General features: G+C 55.0%; 2 protein-coding genes across 2 annotated transcripts; both read right to left on the bottom strand.

The window, feature by feature from the left end:
- Positions 1 to 3,557: 3,557 nt before the first annotated feature.
- On the bottom strand, positions 3,558 to 11,023 carry SMYD5 (SMYD family member 5). The gene is made up of 13 exons (XM_086612111.1): positions 10,928 to 11,023; positions 10,614 to 10,722; positions 9,119 to 9,258; positions 8,774 to 8,895; positions 8,011 to 8,080; positions 7,488 to 7,592; positions 7,001 to 7,063; positions 6,708 to 6,778; positions 6,306 to 6,412; positions 5,680 to 5,736; positions 4,734 to 4,828; positions 4,403 to 4,473; positions 3,558 to 3,780 (listed from the first exon to the last, which is right to left on the bottom strand). Exons 1-13 carry the CDS (start codon positions 11,021 to 11,023, stop codon positions 3,642 to 3,644), a joined length of 1,245 nt encoding a protein of 414 aa, XP_086468237.1. The 3' UTR covers positions 3,558 to 3,641.
- Positions 11,024 to 14,212: 3,189 nt separating this feature from the next.
- Positions 14,213 to 19,533, bottom strand: LOC104376502 (homeobox protein not2). Its single transcript, XM_086612400.1, has 3 exons — positions 19,308 to 19,533; positions 16,215 to 16,423; positions 14,213 to 14,371 (listed from the first exon to the last, which is right to left on the bottom strand). The coding sequence occupies exons 1-3, from the start codon at positions 19,531 to 19,533 to the stop codon at positions 14,213 to 14,215; spliced, it is 594 nt and encodes a 197-aa protein (XP_086468526.1).
- Positions 19,534 to 20,142: the final 609 nt, after the last annotated feature.

The raw sequence follows: 20,142 nt of genomic DNA, 5'->3' as shown, positions 1-20,142 counted from the left end.
GGGGAAGTTAGGAGAGGGAGCACTAAAACGGCCAAGCTGGACTTTGGGAGAGCTGACTTTGAACTGTTTAGAAGTCTGGTTAATAAAGTCCAATGGGAGATAGCTCTCAAGGGTAAGGGGGCGCAAGAGGGATGGTTACTACTCAAAAAGGAAATTCTGGAGGCACAGGAGCGAGCTGTCCCTGTGTGCCGGAAATCGAGCCGCCGGAGTAGAAAACCAGCTTGGATGACCAAGATGTGGGAACACCTCAAAAGAAAAAGGGAAGTCTATATGTCTTGGAAGAATGGGCAGGCATCCAGGGAGGAATACAGGGAGGAAGTTAGGGCATGTAGGGAGATAATCAGGGGGGCAAAAGCCCAACTGGAACTTAGACTAGCCAGCTCCGTAAAGGACAACAAAAAGTCCTTCTATAAATACATTAATAACAAAAGGAGGGCTAAAGATCACCTCCAGCCCCTACTGGACTCAGGGGGTACGTTAGTCACTAGGGATGAGGACAAGGCTGAGGTCCTTAATGCCTTCTTTGCCTCAGTCTTTAATAATAAGGTCAGTAGTTCCCAGGTGAGCCGGCCTATGGTGTCTGAGGGCAGGGAGGGAGAGCAAATCGAAGCTCCTGTGATCCAAGAGGAACAGGATTTGCTTCGCCAGCTGGATGCCCACAAGTTTATGGGGCCTGATGGTATCCACCCGAGAGTCCTGAGAGAGCTGGCGGATGTCATTGCCAAACCCCTGTCCATTATCTTTGGGCAGTCTTGGCTCACTGGGGAAGTTCCGCTGGACTGGAGGCTGGCGGATGTTACCCCCATTTACAAAAAAGGGCAAAAGGAGGATCCGGGGAACTACAGGCCTGTCAGTCTGACCTTGGTGACGGGCAAAGTCATGGAACAGGTTATCTTGAGTGCTATTAATGAGCACATACAGGTTAACCGGGTGATCAGGCCCAGTCAACACGGGTTTATGAAAGGCAGGTCTTGCCAATCAAACCTGATCACCTTCTATGATGGGGTGACCCGCCTGGTTGACGAGGGAAGGGCTGTGGATGTAGTTTTCCTTGACCTCAGTAAAGCCTTTGATACAGTTTCTCATAGTGTTCTGCTTGAGAAACTGATAACTGCTGGCCTGGATAGGCACACCCTCCTTTGGGTTAAAAACTGGCTGGATGGCCAGGCCCAAAGAGTGGTGGTAAATGGGGCTAAATCCGGCTGGAGGCCGGTCACCAGTGGGGTTCCCCAGGGCTCAGTGCTGGGTCCAGTTCTGTTTAACATCAATGACCTGGATGAGGGGATTGAATGTACCCTCAGTAAATTTGCGGACGACACCAAGCTGGGAGGCTGTGTCGATCTGCTCGAGGGTAGGGAGGCCCTTCAGAGGGATTTGAACAGACTGGATCGTTGGGCTGAGGCCAATGGCATGAGCTTTAATAAGGCCAAGTGCAGAGTCCTTCACTTGGGGTATAAAAACCCAAGCATCGCTATAGGCTCGGGGAAGAGTGGCTGGAGAGCTGCCTGGCGGAGAAGGACCTGGGGGTGTTGGTTGACTACCGGCTTGATATGAGCCAGCAGTGAGCCCAGGTGGCCAAAAAGGCCAATGGGATACTGGCATGTATCAAGAATAGTGTGACCAGCAGGAACAGGGAAGTGATCCTGCTCCTGTACTCGGCACTGGTGAGGCCGCACCTGGAACATTGTGTCCAGTTTTGGGCCCCTCGCTTTAAGAGAGATATTGAGCTCCTGGAGCAGGTCCAAAGAAGGGCGACTAAACTGGTCAAGGGGCTGGAAAATAAAACTTATGAGGAGCAGCTAAGGGAGGTGGGGCTGTTTAGCCTGGAGAAGAGGAGGCTGAGGGGAGACCTGATTACAGCCTACAAATACTTGAGAAGGGACGGTGGGGAGGTGGGGGAAGGGCTCTTTACATTAGTGATGGGTGATAGGACAAGAGGAAATGGGTATAAGCTTAGTCAGGGGAGATTCAGGTTGGATGTTAGCAAGTATTTCTTCTCTGAAAGGGTTGTCAGCCACTGGAATAGGCTGCCCAGGGAGGTGGTTGAGTCCCCATCCCTGGATGTGTTTAAGAAAAGGGTGGATGAACTACTTAGGGACATGGTTTAATGGGGGATTAGGGACGGTTGGACTGGATGATCTCTAAGGTCTTTTCCAACCTAGAAATCTATGAAGTCCCCACCAGGACCAGCCCCTGGATCGTAGCCCTTGCCTCTGCACTCGCCACCCTCCAGTTTACCGGTACAAACGACATGGCCCCACTTCTCACCAGTCTTGGTTTATTATGAATACTGAGGGGGACGCGGCCCCGGGACGGCTGGGGACGAGCAGTGGGGTGCGGGGCTGCCAGTGGTGGTAGTGCCAGAGGTGCCCATCTACAGCGTCGTCCTCCATCCCGCAATCCAGCTGCCACGGGCCTGGAGGAAGTGGTGGCAGGAGAACAGCTCCCCAGAATCCAAGAGGGCTGGAAAATAGCCCAGGCGCATCCCCAACCTGCTGTCTGTTCATTGCCTGGAGCCGTCTTTGCCGCGCAGCACGTGGTCCACAGACAGGGACACCACACAGAGCAGCATGGCCTCATCGATCGTTGGCAGCGTGGGATGGATGACAACACTCAGCTGCTGGTGACATCATGGTGAGCCCACTGAGCTCGGCGTGGGGAAGGACACAGCGCCATGCTGCGTCCCTGGCCACAGCAACTCCCGCTCGGGCACATGCTCCTCCTGAAGTGGCCCATGGCCAGATGGGTCAGCAGGGTGGCTCACTCTCTGCAAAACCCAAAACGTCTTACGGGCTTTGGATGGTGACTTTGCTTACAGAACACCATGGTCCACGTTGGCTCTGGGCTAGCAGCAGCCTGGCTGTTCCACCTCCCCGAAAAGCCCAGCAATCGGCTCACGGGGCTTTGCATCGTGCAAACGATGGGGCTGTGGTGCCAAGGTCAGCCCCACGCTCCCCACTGGTCTCAGACATCTGAGCCACCCTCTAAGGTGTCTGTCCCACCTGCAAAACCGTTTTGCCCCCTGCTGCTCACTGAGCCAAGGCATGGGATGGAGTATATATAAGGACCCCAGCTCCTTGGTGTGTAGATAGTGCTAACACAGACATTAAATAGTACCCCTTGTGCACAAACACACACACGCACACACGTTCCCCTCATCCCTGCAAGGCAGGAAAGGAGACGCTCCTCTGTACCCACGGCCGGCACAGACACAGCGGAGCAGCCTCGGAGGCGGCCACAAGGTGACCACTGTGATGTCCCCTACCCCAGCCCAGGGGCTGGCTGGACCCTGCTGTCCTCCAGTCTCCCCTGCAAGAACCAGCCAGCCCCTCCGGGGACCAGGAGGTGGCAGGGGGCCACCAGCTCACAGCCTGTCCTCACAGGGAGGACGGGGACGCCCAACACTTGCTCGCTCGCACGCACACACACACACACGGCACACACGGCACGCACCACGGACAGGCGGGAGCAGGGCCTGCCTCCGGCTCCCCCGCTGCCCCACTCTGCCAGACCTCTGCACCCGTCACTGGCACATGGCCTCCCTCCCGACCCCACAACACAACCCTGTTTCTAGTATTGAAGCTGCTGCCTTCTGGAGGACCCTCCCTGTCACTTCCCTCTCCTCTCGCCCTGGGTCAGGATCAAACGTCAGTCATCTCATCCTCCAGCTCGGCATCATCCGTCTCTCCTTCGCCCTCCTCCTCTTCATCCGACGTCACATCAGCATCGTCGGCTTGCGCTAGGCACTTGGGACACGAGCAGGTAAACAAGTAGTTCTCCCTGGAAGAAGGGAAGGATGAAGGAGGAAGAGTGATGGATGGCATTGAAACAGGCACAACCCCAACGCTGCTGCTGGGCAGGGGGTTGGGCACAGAGCAGGCAGGAAGGGGCTAAACATGGTAAACCCGGAGGAGTTTGCGGGGTCGATCATGCTGGGCTCAGCTGGGGTGGAGGTAGTCTGGGTGGAGAGGGGGATTTCTCAGCTCCTCGGGAGTGATGGGACATGGGGATGGTGACCATCAGCAGGAAACCCTACCCTTGAAGGGCAGAGAAGGAAAAGGAAGGTAGGCAAGGACAGCATGGGTTTACAGGAGCCAACTGCAGAGCGGAGCAAGAGAGGGGAAGCCCAAATCCTGGGTCCTTGGGGCTCCAACCCACAAGAAGTGAGAACGGGGAGCTCCAGCCTCACTCAGAGACGAGTCCTTCATGGCCTGATGGCAGCACGGAGGAAGCCCGGAAGTGCCACGTGCTGCACGCACACCTTGACACAAGCACACCAGCTCGTGCACGGCCGCACGCCAGGGCACGCACAGGGCCCCGAGGCGAGGACGCGGCCCAGGCCGACTGGCTGGGGGTGCCCAGGGGGACCGCGTCCCCCCGGGTTCCTCCGAGCAGCCCCTACCTGAGTATCTTGTTGCGGCTGTGTCTGCTCCGCTCCCTCTGGCAGCAGTCTAAGTAACTGATGCAGATTTCCTGTGAGCAAAGAGAAACAGCTGGGCTGGGAACCACCTCCCAAGAACCCAAAGCAGCACTATTTATGCCAGTTGCTCCGAGAATCGGGCACAAACATGGGGTCCGGCAGCCCTTACATGAACAAGGCACAAATTCCTCTGCCGAGACAATACAAAGGGCAGAAGGTACGGGGCTGGGGTCAACAGGAGATGTAGGGGACACAGGGACCCTCTGCCAAGATGCGATGCCACCGCAGGTCCATCCGAGCCCTGCTGTCTCACCTCTCCTGCTTCGATGTCCTCCAGAGCCGTCAGATGCAGGAGGAAGTTGTTTTCCGGGAAGGATGTCTCAGCATTGGGGATGCAGCTGTGGTTACCTATAGGGAAGACGGGATGCAGCTGTGCAGGTGTGTGCAGAGGAACGGGAAAGCACAGGCAGGGTCGGAGACCCCACACAGCCCACGGGGCTCGTGCTTGCCCTTCTGTGTAGCCTGGGCACGTGGGAGCCAGTGCCTCCAACTGGGAAAGCCAAGGCCTGGCTAAGGATAAGGCAGCACAAGGCTGCGGCCACCCCATCTGCCTCGGGGACACCAGCACTGCACTCACACTGAGGACTAGAGGGTCCAGCGGCGCAGCGCCAGGGCTCTCCCTCCGACCCACAAAAATCACTGAGAAAGAGCAAGCTGTCCTGGATCAACCCCAGGGATGCACAGCACCATCTCCTGCTTCCACGTGCTGGAGGAAGGATGCGCAAGGCTGTACATCTCCCCCACTTCCCAGCTCTCCCAGCAGTCAGTTCCCAGGCCCTGCTCGTCCTTGCTCTGCCGTTAATGCTAAGGAGTGAAAGGAGGCAGCTCTAGGTACTGAGACACCATCTCCTACGTCCCCATGGCCCAGCCAAGAAAGGTTCTCTCCCTTAATGGTTTGTTCAGCTCCATTTTGCTCAGACAAGGATGGAGATGGTCTCTTGCTAACTGCACACGTGGCTCCCACAGCTTGTGTCGCATCCAAGTTCATTCAAGCCAGGACTGACCGCTTCATAGCCAGGTGAGACAGCAGGAGACCCCAGCAGCAGCCAGGCTTCAGGGCAGCACCCATCCCAATCCACCCCTGGATGGGAAGTGAAAACCCCTTTCTCCAGAGGCTTTTAGGAAGAGGTTGAGCTAGTCTATCCCAGGACATCCCCCTCCTCACTACTAGTTTTCCTCCCAGACCTTGTGTTACTTACAGCAGCTCTGGAGCACGTAGAGACCAGATCCCTCGCAGTTGAGGAACTCTCCTGACTCTGCAGCACAGAGAGGGGGGTCAGAGCTTCCCATGGGCCATTCTCGCTCTTCCGCACGCGCAACTCAGCACAAGCATGACGGGATATCCACCAATGCTGAACGCACCCAGCTAGCATTGCTTTGGGGACTGGGTGTTGGAAGGTGATTTCCAAAGCACCCTTCCCTCCCCACCGAGAGGGGATGGAGGACATGAAGATTTGCACCCTCAGCTCAAGTGTGGCTGTGCCTGTACTCATACAGCTGCATCAGCCAAAAAAGTATTAAACCTGTCTTTGAACATTTAGCATAGATGGGAATTTTCTGCTGAGGATACCTCCACATCAGCCCTTCAGCCACTCCCAACCTGCCACAGTTCCTGCTGCCCACAAATTTGGACTTGCCCTATCCACACAGCAAGCCAAAGACCGCAGGCACGGCTTGCGTGGACCAGGGCAAGTGGGATCTCCCAGTCCCCAGCAGGAACCTCTCCTCGTCCCTGAATCCTGAGAAGAGTCTCCAGCAGCAGGAACTTAGCCAGGTACTGCAAAAAGCACTGCTTGATGCTGCCCATGGTCACTTAGAGCCTCACCCTTCTCGATGTCCTTGTAGAGCTGGTCGATGAAGGCGTCCAGCTCCTCTCGCTGCAGCATGGGGAGATCCAGCGCATCGCACGCGTGCACCCACTGGCTCAGAGAGCTGTCAGAAAGCAGAGGGACACCGCTATAGTCCCACACTGCTGCTGGCACACGATGGGACCTCGCGGTGGGGATCTAAGGGTTAAACTCGGTGGCTCCAAGCGGCCAAGGTCTGGCAGAGGGATGTGAAAGGGCTGGACACAGTCAAGATGAAGGACCACTTTTAAGTTTGCCTCTCCATCTCCCTCTCTTGCGTCTAAACCCAGCCACTACCCAGGTCATCACGAATTTACAGATGGCATCCCCTCCATGCCATCTCTGCTGCCCTGCAAGGAGCACCCAGAAAGTCCCGTTACCTTGTTCCTATGCCTTGGCCATTGGTCCCAACGAGGGCAAAGAGGGATCGAAAGCCTTCTGGAGTGAACCACTGCAGAAGGGAGATGAGAAAGCAGCTGAGCCCACGCCAGCCTGCGGCAGCACCCCACTCTGCAAGTGCCTCAAATCCCACAGGGAGCTTTGGGGGAAGCAAGGAACAGGTAGAGTCCCAGGGGAAGTCCTGGCATTCAGGGCAGACATGACTCAGGGGGGCTGGCACCAAGTAGACAGTCCCGCCACACTCCTGGGCCAGTCAGGAGGTGGCTCAACTCACCCTGCTGAGATGTTCATCGTAAAGGGCTTCTGTGAAGAGCAACCGCAGCAGCTCCAGCTGGCCCTGGCAGGACACGGCAACACCATCAGAGCGGGGAGACACTGCTGGGAGTCAGACCCAGGCTGATGGCCAAGCCCAGCACAGGCCTCAGAGCAGTGAAAGCCACTCATTTTAGCAGCAAAAGCCACCTACTCAGCAGCTAAGCATCACCCTGTCCCATCCCACAGCAGAAGCATCTCCACCACAGGAATGAGAAGCATCTCCTGCTGAAGCACCACAAGCCCAAAGCCCTCTAAGCAACCTGTTTCCTCTCTGTCAGGTTAGCCAGCCCCTAATGGGGAGCTTTGTGCCCTTACTTTGAGCCCGGGGTTTCCAGTGTCTCCCATCCCAACTGTAACAGGGCCTCTGCACCCGTAGGCTCACGGACACAGGCAGAGAGAGGGCAGGCTCAGGGATTCAACACAGCCAAGCATTGCCAGGCTCTTACCTTAAATTTGTCCCCCAACAGCTTGTGCACAATCTCCTCTTCTTCGTTTGCTGTCTTATTGCAGAACTGGGAGAACGCCTTAATCCACCACTCCTTGTCTTTAGCCTGACAAAGGAATGAAGGAAAGGCCTTGCACCAACACCGCTTTCCTCCCCAGCCAAGAGAGAGGGAGGAGAGGACAAGCTCCGCTGAGCTCAGAGGTATCCAGCCTGCTGTCAAGAATGACCAGAAGCAATTGCATGGTGTTGTCAGAATAAACACTGAAAAAGCCAGGCCAAAGAAACAGAGCCAAAGGAAAGGTTCCGTTCTGACTAACTATTTTGGTATGGAAAAAAAAGACCTGCTGGGCTTAGGACATAGGAACCTCCTTTGCTGTTTGCTATCTCCATAACCAGAGACCACTAGATGTTGAAATTTATTCAAGCAGAAACCCCACCAGTCCCCGGAGAAGAGATCAGTCCTTGGGAATAACAGGATGCGGAAACCACACACCAGGAGACGTGGCTCTAAACTGCAGACGTACCTGTTTGACGGTGGCGACCATCCGGGCCATCAACATGATGCTGGAAGTCTCCGGTGGATAATGCATGTTTCTGCAGGATAAGAATGAAGAGAAGAGATGAGCAGATCAGTCCTGGTATGGAAATAAAAAGCTGGAGGGAGGCAGAGGCAGCTGCCATCCATCACTCATCCGTCACGCTGGAGTGGCCAGTGAAGCATCGTTACACGGGGACCCAGCACTGCTCAGGGCAAGAAGCCTGCACCCACCTGCCGGCTCTGAGGGTACAAATAATCCCCTACCATCACGTGAAACTAGAGCCTGGGCCTCATACGAAGCCCAGGCCTGCAGTGAGAGCTGGGTTTGTGACAAGCTTTGGGTCAGGGACGTTGCTTCTTCCCTCTCTGCCCATTTTGTCATCTGCAAGCAGGGACCGCAATTTATGTACCCGCAGGGGTGCTACAAGGAGGATCTCCCAGAGGCTAGAGATCTGCATGAGCACTATAAAATTGCAGGAGTGAGGGACGGACAGCTCAGGGCTTTGCAGCTCTTTACTGGGAGAAAAATAAGAACTGCTCAAGCCGTGTTGCACTGCCAACACAAATTCACCTGCTGCCCAACCAGCAGGTGGAGCTGGACAACGTCCCACAGCCACCACCACCATCCAGTCACCTCATGCAGGGACGCAAAGCAAGGACAGTCCTCAGCCCTGGTCCCAAGCAGCGTCACCCAGCCCAGGAGAGCCACCTCCTCTGCCCGTGGAGCAACAGGCAGGTCGGTCCCCTACCTCCATGCCTCCTGCAGCTTGTTGAGGGGGTGCGTGGGGTCATCACGGGACGGGCCAAGGCAGAGGACCTGGTGGTACTGCTCCAAAGCGGCCTGCCTGCATTCAGCACTGCAGTACGTCACCTAGAGCGAGGCACAGCGCCCGGCATTGGCTACGGCAGCAGGAAAAGGGGGTCCTAGGCCCAGCTGTGCCCCCTCCCTGACATATGAGCCCCAGCTCTTTAGCCATCGCGACGCAGAAGGGAAAGGCAGACACCCATCTTGGGGCTGCGCAAGTGACTGGCTAGATTCTGTAAAAGTGCCGGTGACTCCAGCAAGACCATGGTTCCTCCTGGCAGCCCCATACCTGGCAGCGGGGACATTGCTGGTGCAGGTCTTTCCGGATGCTGCACTGCTCTGGGTGAGGCAGCACCAGTGAGCTCTTCCCCAACAGCCGCTGGGCGTTTTCCTCTGCCGTCTCCAAAGCCCGCAGGCAGTGATCGCAGGCTATGGGGAGACAAGACGGACGGATGCCACAGTGAGAAAAGGAAAGGGACCAGGGACCACGGCAGGACAGCACGACTGGTACCAGCACCATCTCCGAGCTGGAGGCACCAGTCTCTTACCGCTCCCTCCATAGCAAAGACCATTTCTGCTGCAATTTTAACTTCCCCCAGCCCCTGCCCTGTTACGCTGGGAAGTGTTTAAGGGCCATACGATGCCAAGGGTCCCTATGCCACTGACCTGCAACAGAGCTCAGCAGACAGCAGAGTCTAGGTAGGACAAAAAAAGTCTAAAGTCCTGCTCTTAGAACTCTTATTTTTTGATCTGACACCTCCGCAGAGCGCCAGCACCTTTGCAGGCTATACCCTTCCATGATGAGATTCGGACAGGACGCACGTCACTAAAAAATAATGGTTCCCACACAGACGGTGCCCGACGGTGGCACACGGTGCTTTCACAGAATCATAGAATGGTTTGGGTTGGAAGGGAACTCAAAGATCATCCAGTTCCAAGCCCTCTGCCATGGGCAGGGACACCCTCCACTACACCAGTCTTCTCAAAGCCTCATCCAACCTGGCCTTGAACACTTCCTCCAGGGATGGGGCAGCCACAACTTCTCTAGACAACCTGTTCCACTACCTCACCACCCTCAGAGGGAAGAATTTCTTCCTCAGATCTAATCTGAATCTCCCCTCTTTCAGTTTAAAGCCATTGCCCCGTGTCCTGTCACTACATGCCCTTGTCCAAAGCCCCTCTCCAGCTTTCCTGTAGCCCCTTTAGGTACTGGAAGGCTGCTAGAAGGTCTCCCTGGAACCTTCTCTTCTCCAGGCTGAACAACCCCAACTCTCTCAGCCTGTCTCCATAGCAGAGGTGCTCCAGCCCTCAGATCACCTCCCTGGCCTCGCTCCAACAGCTCCATGTCCTTCTTGCGTTGGGGACCCCAGAGCTGAACGCAGCACTGCAGGGGGGGTCTCAGGAGAGCAGAGCAGAGGGGCAGAATCCCCTCCCTGGACCTGCTGCCCACGCTGCTTTGGATGCAGCCCAGGACACGGTTGGCTTTCTGGGCTGCCAGCGCACGTTGCCGGCTGGCTCATGGTGAGCTTCTCATCCACGAGCACCCCCAAGTCCTTCTCCTCCGTGCCGCTTTCCCCCAGGTCTGATGGAAGCCACCATCCCTGGAACAGCCCCAACCCTTCCAACGCACCAACAACCTGTGTAGCGCAGAGGCAGAACCGGCAGCAGGGCCACCTTCTTGGCGGTGCTGAGCCGAACCCAAACCTTTCCCTAAAAACCGGGCAGCTCCTTCGGGACGCCGCAGTCACCCCGCCGGGGACGCGCCGCCACCGCCCGCCACTCACCTCGGTAGTTGTACAGGGCGTTCCAGAGGAACTGGGACGACACCACCGGCCTCTCCACGAAGACGGTTTCCCCTTTGCGGATGCTCTTGGTGGCGAACAAGCCTTTCCCCTGCCGAGGGAGAGCCGTGGGCATGGGGCGCGCCCGAAGCCGAAACCCACCCGCGGGCCGAGGGGACGCCCCTCCCGCCCGTCCAGCCTGAGGGGGGGCTGCCGCGCTTTTCCTCCCTTTCCCCCCCAAAAAATTGGATCTGCCGCAGCGTGAGGGAAGGGAGGGACCCCCGCGGCGGAGGGACCGGCGGGCCCGCTGGGCTCACCTTGGCGCTGCTGATGAACCGCGCCTCTGCCGCGGCCCCGGCCCCGGCGCGGCCGTCCGCCACGGCGCCGCACACGTCCCCCGCCGCGGCGGCCATCTTCGGGCGGCGACTTCCCCGCTCTGACCCGCCGAGGGCGGGCAGCGCCTCTTCCTCTTCCTCCTCCTCCTCCTCCGCCCCTCTCACCCACCGCGCCGCACGAAGATGGCTGCCGGCGCCCCCTTGGGGGTCCGCGCTCGCCATCACCCCCCTCCTCACCCCCGGGGCGGGCGGGGGTTGGCCGCCATCTTAGCCCTCCCCTCAGCCCCCCGCCACGAACACCGCCAAAAAGCCCCGAAACGGCGCTGCGGCGCTTTCGCAGCCCCGCAAACAGCAGGCAGGAGTTTTGCTGCTTCTCCCCTAATTAATTACTATTATTAAACGGTACAGCCGGAGGACGAACAGCCTTCGTAACCCTGTCAGGCGGCATCACAAGCTACCCCCTCACCGGGCAAGGAGGCATCGCCCCCTGCCCCTGCGCACCCAAAACTGGCCCGACTTTCCTAAAAAAAACCCTTCAAACCACACTAACGTGGCCCCTGCGCCCTTGCTGCCGCCTGCTAGGCTGGCTGCAAACGCCCGAAACGCACGATATTTAGTTGCATTTACTAATTCACACCGGCGCTGCCAACGCCCGTTCGGATTCGGTCTCGCTCTTCCATCAGCCAGGTGGCTGCAGCGGGTTCGGGAATACGGGACGGATATTCGGGGCTTTCTTGCGGGGTGTTTTGGGGTCGCTAGGTGTCACTGTCGGCGCGTGGCTGCCCCCGAGCCGGACCCGCAGCCACGGAGCCGCCCGGCCGCAGCGCCGGGACATCGCCCGGCCGCCCGACCGGTGACACGGGGCGGATAAAGCGCCCTGCGCCGCCCGGGCTGCCTTCTCCGGCTGGATTTTGGGGTCTGGCCCCGGCGAACCCGGGAGCGGGCTGTGAGGGCACTGCTCCGCCGCGCAGTGCCCGTCCCTGGGGTCTAGACACGGGTGGAGCGATGCCACCTTATGACTCCTTCTTCAATTCCATCTTCCTATTACTAGCAGAAAGACTAGTCGTTATTGTATTAACAGCATTACGTGTCCTGTTTTTCCAAGGTTTCAGTGCTAAGCAGCAGGGTGTTTCATTCATCGAGCACCAGCTCGAGTCACAGCAACACTTCGAAGCATCCCTCGTGTCTCCAAACCATCCCCGGTGCCGACAGCATTGATTTGTAGTATTTGTGAAGCAGGGCCAGGATTGTGTCTGCTTCTGTGTTTGCAGAGCACAGGGAAAACTTTCTCCTGGACGGCGGTTTGCTAAAACATCAGCCTGGCAGAGCAGGAGCTGCACAGGTTTGGCTGCATCCACTTGTTCTCCAAGTCCTTGTTCTCCAGGAGCAGCAACCCAAACCTGAGCACCCCATGATAATGAGACATGTTTCGTACTATAAATGTAGTTCTATCTCTGTAGGGCCAGAAAGAATAAGTCATGTTATCTACTTTCGCCCATGATATGGGTTATCAATCAATTCCTAAAAAAAAACCCACCTTTTTTTTTTTCTGCATTTGTGTTGTCCAAAACAGTTTATTAAGAAAAAAAAACCTCAAACTTTTGGGAAGGATGAAAATACATTAAAGGGAGGGTTGTTAATAATTTCAATTAAAAATTAAAATAAGAGTAGTTGGAATGTGTTTTCCTCCTGTTTTTTTTTTTTTTTTGACACAGGTTTTCAGCTGATCTGTTTAAAAGCTGTTCTTGCTCCACTTCAAATGTTGAAGCTTGAGATGAGTCCACAGGTTTACCAGCAAAGGCACAAGTGTGGGGCAAAAAACTGCTTTCCCATTTGTATTGGCATGAAAACGTGTGAGAGGAAATCACACTGTCATGAAGAAATCACCCTTTCGTGGCTTCTGCTGTTAGAAAGCAGCTTTTACTTTTTAACAACAGGGGTCCTATTAAGAGAAGAAGGTCCATTTCTCATTTTCTCTTTTTATTAAGAAGCAAAGCAAACCAAATAAATAAGTGACACTTATTAAGGAGAAAAAAAAAGTTATTTCTATAAATAACAATAATAAAGTGATGTACAGTGTTCTGGGCCAGAAAGAGACGCAATAAATTACCCTGAGCTGATGGGACGTGGTGCCTGGTACCCTGCGCAGGCCTAGGAAGGCGAGGCGACAGCCGGAGCGCTGACAGCCTAGCCTAAGAGCACTTAGCTGCTAACAAACAGACCAGGAGCGTCCGTCCAGTAGTTAGTCCCGACCCCTCAAAGCCCTCCCACCCATCAGAAATGCAACTGCTAACTGCACTGGGCGGTTACAGATGTGCTCGCCCAACACTCCAGGTGCCGTTTCCCACAGCACCTGCAGGTATAATGAGGAGAGAACAGAGTGACTGCAGTCTGGGCCAGAATCAGCACATCTGGATGAGGGGCAGGGGGTCGTCTGAAGCACCAGAGGTGTTGGAAAGCTGCCTTTTTATAACAGCCCCGATCCCCGCACCTCGGCCAGCCTGAGTGCCTCATTCCCTGCTGCAGCAGCACACGCACACACCTTGGCGCAGTGAGGCAATGCCAGAAGGAAGACAGACCCAGGGAGTTTCTGGCCTCCAGGTTTGGGAAGCCAAAACAAAGGCACAAATACATCAAGGCACAGGACAAGAGGAGGCACTTGTGTTCCAGGGGCAGGATCAGACCCTGTTCATCTTATTGCAAGAGCAATGACAGTCTGCAGGTGGGAGCAAAGGGCTTTCCAATTTGCACTTTGTTGTTGTTGTGATCTGAGCATCAAACATGGGAGTCAAGCTGACCAGGAAAACAATCAGGGTTGATTCTGCTCCCAGCACAGGTCTACGTCCTATGAGCACAGAGCCACATGCCACACAAGTGACCCCATGTTCAAACACCCTTATGCTCACAGCTGTCAGAGACACTGATTGTCATCCCAGCCTCTCTGCTGGAAGCTGTTTATGTGTCCTGGTGCTTCAAGAGCAAACAGGAGAGATCACATGCCTTGCCACAGCTATGGCACCATCAAGGACAACCAGCCTGATGATGAAGCCCCAGGAATTACAGCACATGGCTACCAAACAGCAGCCAAACAATATTTAGGGGGTTCCTCCCAGCCAGCTGCAGTTTGTCCTGTAGCTCAAACTCTCAGATTGAGAGTGCAATGTCTTGCTTGGACCAAAGAAGCAGAGATGTGCCTGCATCCCCAGTAACTCCACTAAGCAGACACGGCTGGAAAAATAACAGTGACAGCTGAATCTCATCAGCTGTTCAAAGCTCCACGTCCACGGTGTCCTCCTCGTGGTCCTTGACGTCCGTTGAGTCTGCAGTGGCAGGCTGCATCACCCCAAACTGTGACAGCTTTGCCGCTTTCTGTTCCATGCTCTGTTTCCTCCATTTGATCCTCCGGTTCTGGAACCACACTTTCACCTAGCAGGAAAAGAGCACTACGGCTTAGCCCAAGGTCTCCAGGAGCCCCTTTCCAATGGTGGCTGTTGCCACATGCTTCCGAGGCAGATGTCCCCAAAAAGCAGAGTTCCTTAAAGAGGGGGACATGCCCCTTCTCTGCTTGGGACACAGTGCATGTGAGCAGTAGGAGGTGACATTATGGAGGGCAGTATGGTGCTGGGAGGAAGGACCAGGGGAAAGGGGGACACAGATGCACCAAGGAGGCTCTGGCCAGAGGAGCAACGAAGCTCTTCCCCTAGCTCCCGTGAGCCACTGAACCCATCCCTGGGGCCAGAGAGCACGATGAGACACCCACCTACCCCCTGCCACTGCTCCCTACATTGTTCACACCCACCCAGAACTACCCTTGCTTTGTTCTCCCTTTTCCCCAGCTGAATTTGGATTCCACCACGGAAGATCACATGGCTCCTCCTTTCCACAATAAATAAGCAGCCTGCAGCGAGAGGGGCAGAAACATACTGGGAAGAGCAGAAAAAAATTTGGATCCAGTGTCATAAAAGGGCACTTAAAGCATAAACTGTCTCCAGAGGATCATAACAATGTAGATACATGAGTCCAGCCTGGCTTGAATGCTAAAGCAAGCAGGTTTGTGCTCCTAAATGCTTTTTGTTCCACTTCATGGATTAAGAAAAGGATGTTCTTATTCATAAACCATCTGAACCTATCTCGCATCCCTCCAGGCACGTGGCTTCCATGTCATCTTGCAGCAGGGAGTCCCATGGGTCACGTCCCCTTCACGGCAGGGGAATCACCACAGACCAAACCCAGACCTGGGGTCTATGATGCCATCATGTTGTGGTGGTTTTACCCGGCCGGCAACCAAATGCCAGGCAGCCACTCGCTCACCCTCCCCCACTCAGGGGCATGAGGAAGAGAATTAAAGGGGAAAAGGGAAGGAGACTCATGGGTTGAGATAAGAATATTGTTGTTGTTATTATTATTATTATTTACTATAATATAATAATAATGTGATAGTGATAAAATAATATTGTATGACTATATATATAAATGATGATAATAGTATATAAAACAAGTGATGCACAGTGTAATTACTCACCACCCAGTGACCAACACCTGTCCTGTCCCAGCAAGTGATCCTGAAACTGTTAAGAGTCCTGACACGGCAATCCCAGATGAGTGAGAGGCGCAAGAAAAGAGCAAAGAACTCCAAGAGACCAAGCGAGTCTCACAAAAGAGAACTCCCCAACTTAAGGAATAATTTTTTTACACTGAGGGTGGTGAGGCACTGGAAGAAGTTGCCCAGAGAAGTTGTGGCTGCCCCATCCCTGGAAGTGTTCAAGGCCAGGTTGGATGAGGCTTTGAGCAACCTGGTGTAGTTGAAGGTGTCCCTGCCCATGGCAGGGGGGTTGGAACTAGATGATCTTTGAGGTCCCTTCCAACCCAAACCATTCTATGATTCTATGAACTTCCCAGTCAACCCTCATCTATATTCCGGGCATGATGCTGCATGATATGGAATGCTCCATCAGCCAATTTGGCCCTCAATCTTAAGTCTAAGTTGAAATTCTAAGGGGAGTTATGGGCCCTTTGTCCCAGCCGTGCTTCCCGCAACCTGTTGTGCTCCTGCACACTGGCAAAACATGGGAAGCTTGTTTTTCCAGTGTGCAGGAGCAAGGTCCTTGAGGTCTCAGCATCAACTATAAACATCAGTGTGCTATCAATGTTCTTCTCATAACAAATCCCAGACTAAATCCAAAACACAGCGCTATACTAGCTACTAAAAAGGAAAAGCTAACTGTCCCAGCCGAAATCAGAACACATCCCCAGCTCTCTCGTTTCTTACCTGAGTCTCTGTGAGATGCAGAGTTGCAGCCAGGTCTACTCGCTCTGTGCCCACCATGTACTGCTGCTTGAGGAACTCTTGCTCCAGCCGCTCCAGCTGCTCTGGTTTGAAGACTGTGCGGACCCTCTTCATCTTGCAGGGTCCCCCGGACCTCCAAGGCCCAGCAGGGCCCAGCGAGTTGGCCCCTACGCAGTGAGACAACTCCAGACCTGCAAGCGAGAAGCAGCGACTGAAGGGGTCTGCAAATGCAGCTAAAGGGGGCTGGGAGAAAGTAGCACCGAAAAGAAAAGCAGGGATGACCCTCCCCTGTCCCCTACCTAGATCATCTCATCTAGGCTCTCTTTCCCATAACAGGTTGGACCAGATGATCTTTCAAGGTCCCTTCCAACCTATTCTGTGATTCTACCCACAGGTACAATCTAGGACAGTCCTGGACGGGCAGCCAGACCCAAAGAAGCCAGCTCTCAATGTGGTGGGCAGGGTTTGACCTCCATCTGTACAGGATCTTTGTAACAGAATAGTAAAGTCCATCAAGAGCTGCTGAATGCAAGAATCCTATCTCCGTCTCAAGAAATGCCTAATCACAAGCATCTAAAGGTTGGAGGAGTTTACTCCACGCTGGCCCCTGCTTTTACCCTTCCCTTGGCACCCGTAGTCAGCCAGTGTCCAGGAGAAGACACAACCTGGCAGACTGGCTTGAAGAAGACAAGAGTCACCAGCCCTTGTGCAGGTACCCATCCTGGACCTTAGTCCTTTGGTCTCAGTAGGTTCAACTGATCCATACAGTTCCCCATGTGCAAAGGCATTACCAGGACTAACAAGTGGATCCAGTCTAGGTCTCCTATCTAGCTGAGACCTAGATGATAACCATAATTACCTGCTTAACATACGGTACAACACCAGCACTGTCACGGGACCAGCCAGCACCAGCCTAAGAGTGGTGCCGTCCCTCATCCTGCCAGCACAGACTGCGATTCACGCACATCTCGATGTATAGGAGGAGCCTGTGACTGCTACACCCCAACCATCCCCCAGGAGCCACAGGGCACATCCTGGCCAGCTCTGTCCTCCTGAAGGACCTTCACTTGAGCCAGATCTCACTGCCAGGAGGACTGCAGAGTAGAGAGACCGCAGTTGAGGGCTGAGGGATGTAGCGACGGAGGGAAGGAAGCTGCAGCCATCAAGGCAAAAAAAATCTCTGCATCCAAGATGCTGGTTTTGGAGTTACAACACAGAAAGATTGGTGTAGACTTGGCACATCTGAGAGTGAAGCATTGGAAGCTTTGGAGTCCCAGCAAGACTGCAGGAAGCGGGAGCTGCCTGCACAAGTGAGACCACTGGGTGCTGAGAACACCTCCAAGTATCAAAGTACAGTCGTGAAGGTATTAGGAACCAGCTAAGGCCAGCACGAATGTTTGTCTGACGGTCCCTCAGCTTCTGTCCTACCAACATCTCGGAACAAGCCTAACTTTAAGAAAGAACCCACTAGTACAACCCAACGGGACCTTTCTGGGTGGGAAGCGTTGTACACGATCTGTATTGGCAGGATGAGGCCATTAACGCTCCCCACCATTGCTGTTCTGAAGTCTCAGCCCCCAGGCAACAGGATCTGGCTTTGAGATCCTGTTGGAGCAGAAGTTGGATTCAGCACCCCGAAGAGGTCCCTGTCAGCTAGAGTCATTGCACACTGTCAGCAGGGTCTGAGAACAGCACCCACAAGAGACGTTGGACTGTTGCAATACATCCTGACAAGCCAAGTTTCTTTAACTTTCATGGAAATACTGCACAAAACGACCCCGATTCACACCCACTACTTATCCCTCCTTTACTGACTGATGTTGTCATGTTCTCCAGGCATGAATGGGCACCTCGACCTACTTCGTTTCATCAATCGGGTGTAAATTCTGCGTGTGTTTAAGGACTTGTGGGATGGGGACCTGACAGCTTAACAGCTGTAATTGCACTTAAAACTATTTCCATCGTTAAAATAATTTCACCCGTCAGATTTTGTTTCTATTTCAACACTCAGATAATAGCAAGTGTAATTTCAAACATGAAATACATTGTGGAAATAGCTTTGCATATCGTTTAACTGTATTTTCATACCTGTATATTTGATATAATACATAGACTAACACACGGCTACGCAGGTGCTGTCTCGTAAAATCAAGAATAGCTTAAGTAGTGATGCTAAATAGTCAGAAAAAAAGATCGAGTAGCAAACACTTCTGGTGTCTGAATATTGTAGCTATCAAGATCAAATCAGGCATTCCTGATACCAGTAAAAGATGTGCTTGGCCGCAGGTTTTTTGCCTGGGAAACGACGAGATGAGGCTCTGAATGCTAAAAAGATACTTAAATTTCAAGAAAAGCAAGCTATTCTGAATAGAGGCACTTTGTTAAAACAGACGAGTAATTTTGCTGATAAAGAGTTACAACGCTCCTGAAAATAGAGAGAGCCTGATGGGTTAGTCGGTATCATCCAACCACCGCGTAACTTTTACCCACGGATTAACAACAAAAAAACTTTTTCCTTAGGTAACCCTTGAGAAGCAGGTGGAGGCACACGCGGATATGGGGGGCAGCCAAACCTGAAGGATGCAAACCGTTATCATCAGGGTGTCACTCCACTCGGTCACCATATATTGCTGGGGGAAACGCTAATATTAATTATCGATCGCTACAGAGGGAAAATTAATTATCGGAAAATTCTTCCCTCCCCTTCCTTCATTTCCCACAGCCCGAACTCAACTTTTTACCTTGGGGGTCGGTCGAGAGGCTGTAGGAAATGAAACTACGACAGTTGGCGGGGGGGGGGGGGGGGGGGGGGAGACAATTTTGGGGGGCTCGGAAAAAAAAAAAAAGGCATTTTTTGGTGACAAAAAAGAAAAAAGGTCATTTTTGGCGACCCAAACCGAGCAGCTGATTCCAGCCAAGCGCCCGGCAGAGGGTCCCCGCACCCCGCGCCTGCGGAGCCCCTCGCCCGCCCCGCAGCCGCGGCAGCCCCCGGGCCGCGCTCCCCCACCCACCCACCCACCCACCTACCCGCGACGGACGGACGGACGGACGGGACCCCCCCGCCGCCCCGCTCACCTGCACCGCCCCGCCCGGCCGCGGCGCAGCCCCAGCCCCAGCCCCAGGCGCCCGGCAGCGGCCCCAGCCCCGGGCCCGGGCCCGCCGCCGGCCAGCGCGGGGGCGGCGGGGCGGAGGAGGCGGCGGGGCAGCGGCGCGGCGGCTCCCGGGCGAGGAGCGCTTCGATGTGGAAGGGGGTCTTGGAGGGCGGCGGGCCGGGCCGGGGGCGCGGCGGGCTGCGCAGCATGGCCGGGCCGGTGCGGCGGGGGCCGGGCCGGTGTGGCGGCCGCCGGCTTATATGGAGGGCGCGGTGGGGTGGGATGAGCCGCACTCTTATGCAAAGCGGCGGCGGGGGGCGGCGGGGGGCTGCAAGGCGCCCCCACGGACACCCCTTGCTCCCCACCGACACCCTCACGGACACGCCTTGTTCCCACCGACACCCCCACGGACACCCTCCTTCCTGGCCCCCCTGGCTCCTCCGCTGACCCCCCACCCAGACACCCGCAGCTTCCCCCCCAGCTCCCACGTTCCTTCCCCACAGACCCTCACACTGACACCTGCTTCTTCCCCATGGACACCCAAACCGACAACTACTCCTTTCCCACAGACACTTGCTTCTAACCCCATGGACACCTAAACCAACAGCCAAACTCCTTCCTCATGGACCTCCACACCAACACCCACTCCTTACCCGCAGACACCCACACTGGCACCCATTCCTTACCCACAGACACCTGAAACAACACTCGAACTCCTTCTCCACGGACCCCCACATTGACACCCACTCCTTCCTCATGGACACTTTCTCCTGCCCCATGGACACCCACACCAACACCCACTCCTGCCCCATGGACAC

The sequence above is a fragment of the Tauraco erythrolophus genome, chromosome 5 (genome assembly GCF_009769465.1).
Source record: "Tauraco erythrolophus isolate bTauEry1 chromosome 5, bTauEry1.pri, whole genome shotgun sequence".
Lineage (NCBI taxonomy): Eukaryota > Metazoa > Chordata > Aves > Musophagiformes > Musophagidae > Tauraco > Tauraco erythrolophus.
Note: the sequence above shows the minus strand (reverse complement) of the source record. Positions and strands in the feature narration are given on the sequence as shown.

Coding starts and splice junctions, on each gene's coding strand:
- SMYD5 (XM_086612111.1), bottom strand. CDS start 11,023: ATGGCCGCCGCGGCGGGGGACGTGTGCGGCGCCGTGGCGGACGGCCGC. Junction 7,593..8,010: donor TGGTCGCCACCGTCAAACAG/GTACGTCTGCAG, acceptor TTCCTTTGTCAG/GCTAAAGACAAGGAGTGGTG. Junction 3,781..4,402: donor AGCCGCAACAAGATACTCAG/GTAGGGGCTGCT, acceptor CCCTTCTTCCAG/GGAGAACTACTTGTTTACCT.
- LOC104376502 (XM_086612400.1), bottom strand. CDS start 19,533: ATGCTGCGCAGCCCGCCGCGCCCCCGGCCCGGCCCGCCGCCCTCCAAG. Junction 16,424..19,307: donor GGCCGGGCGGGGCGGTGCAG/GTGAGCGGGGCG, acceptor TCTCGCTTGCAG/GTCTGGAGTTGTCTCACTGC. Junction 14,372..16,214: donor TGCATCTCACAGAGACTCAG/GTAAGAAACGAG, acceptor TTTTCCTGCTAG/GTGAAAGTGTGGTTCCAGAA.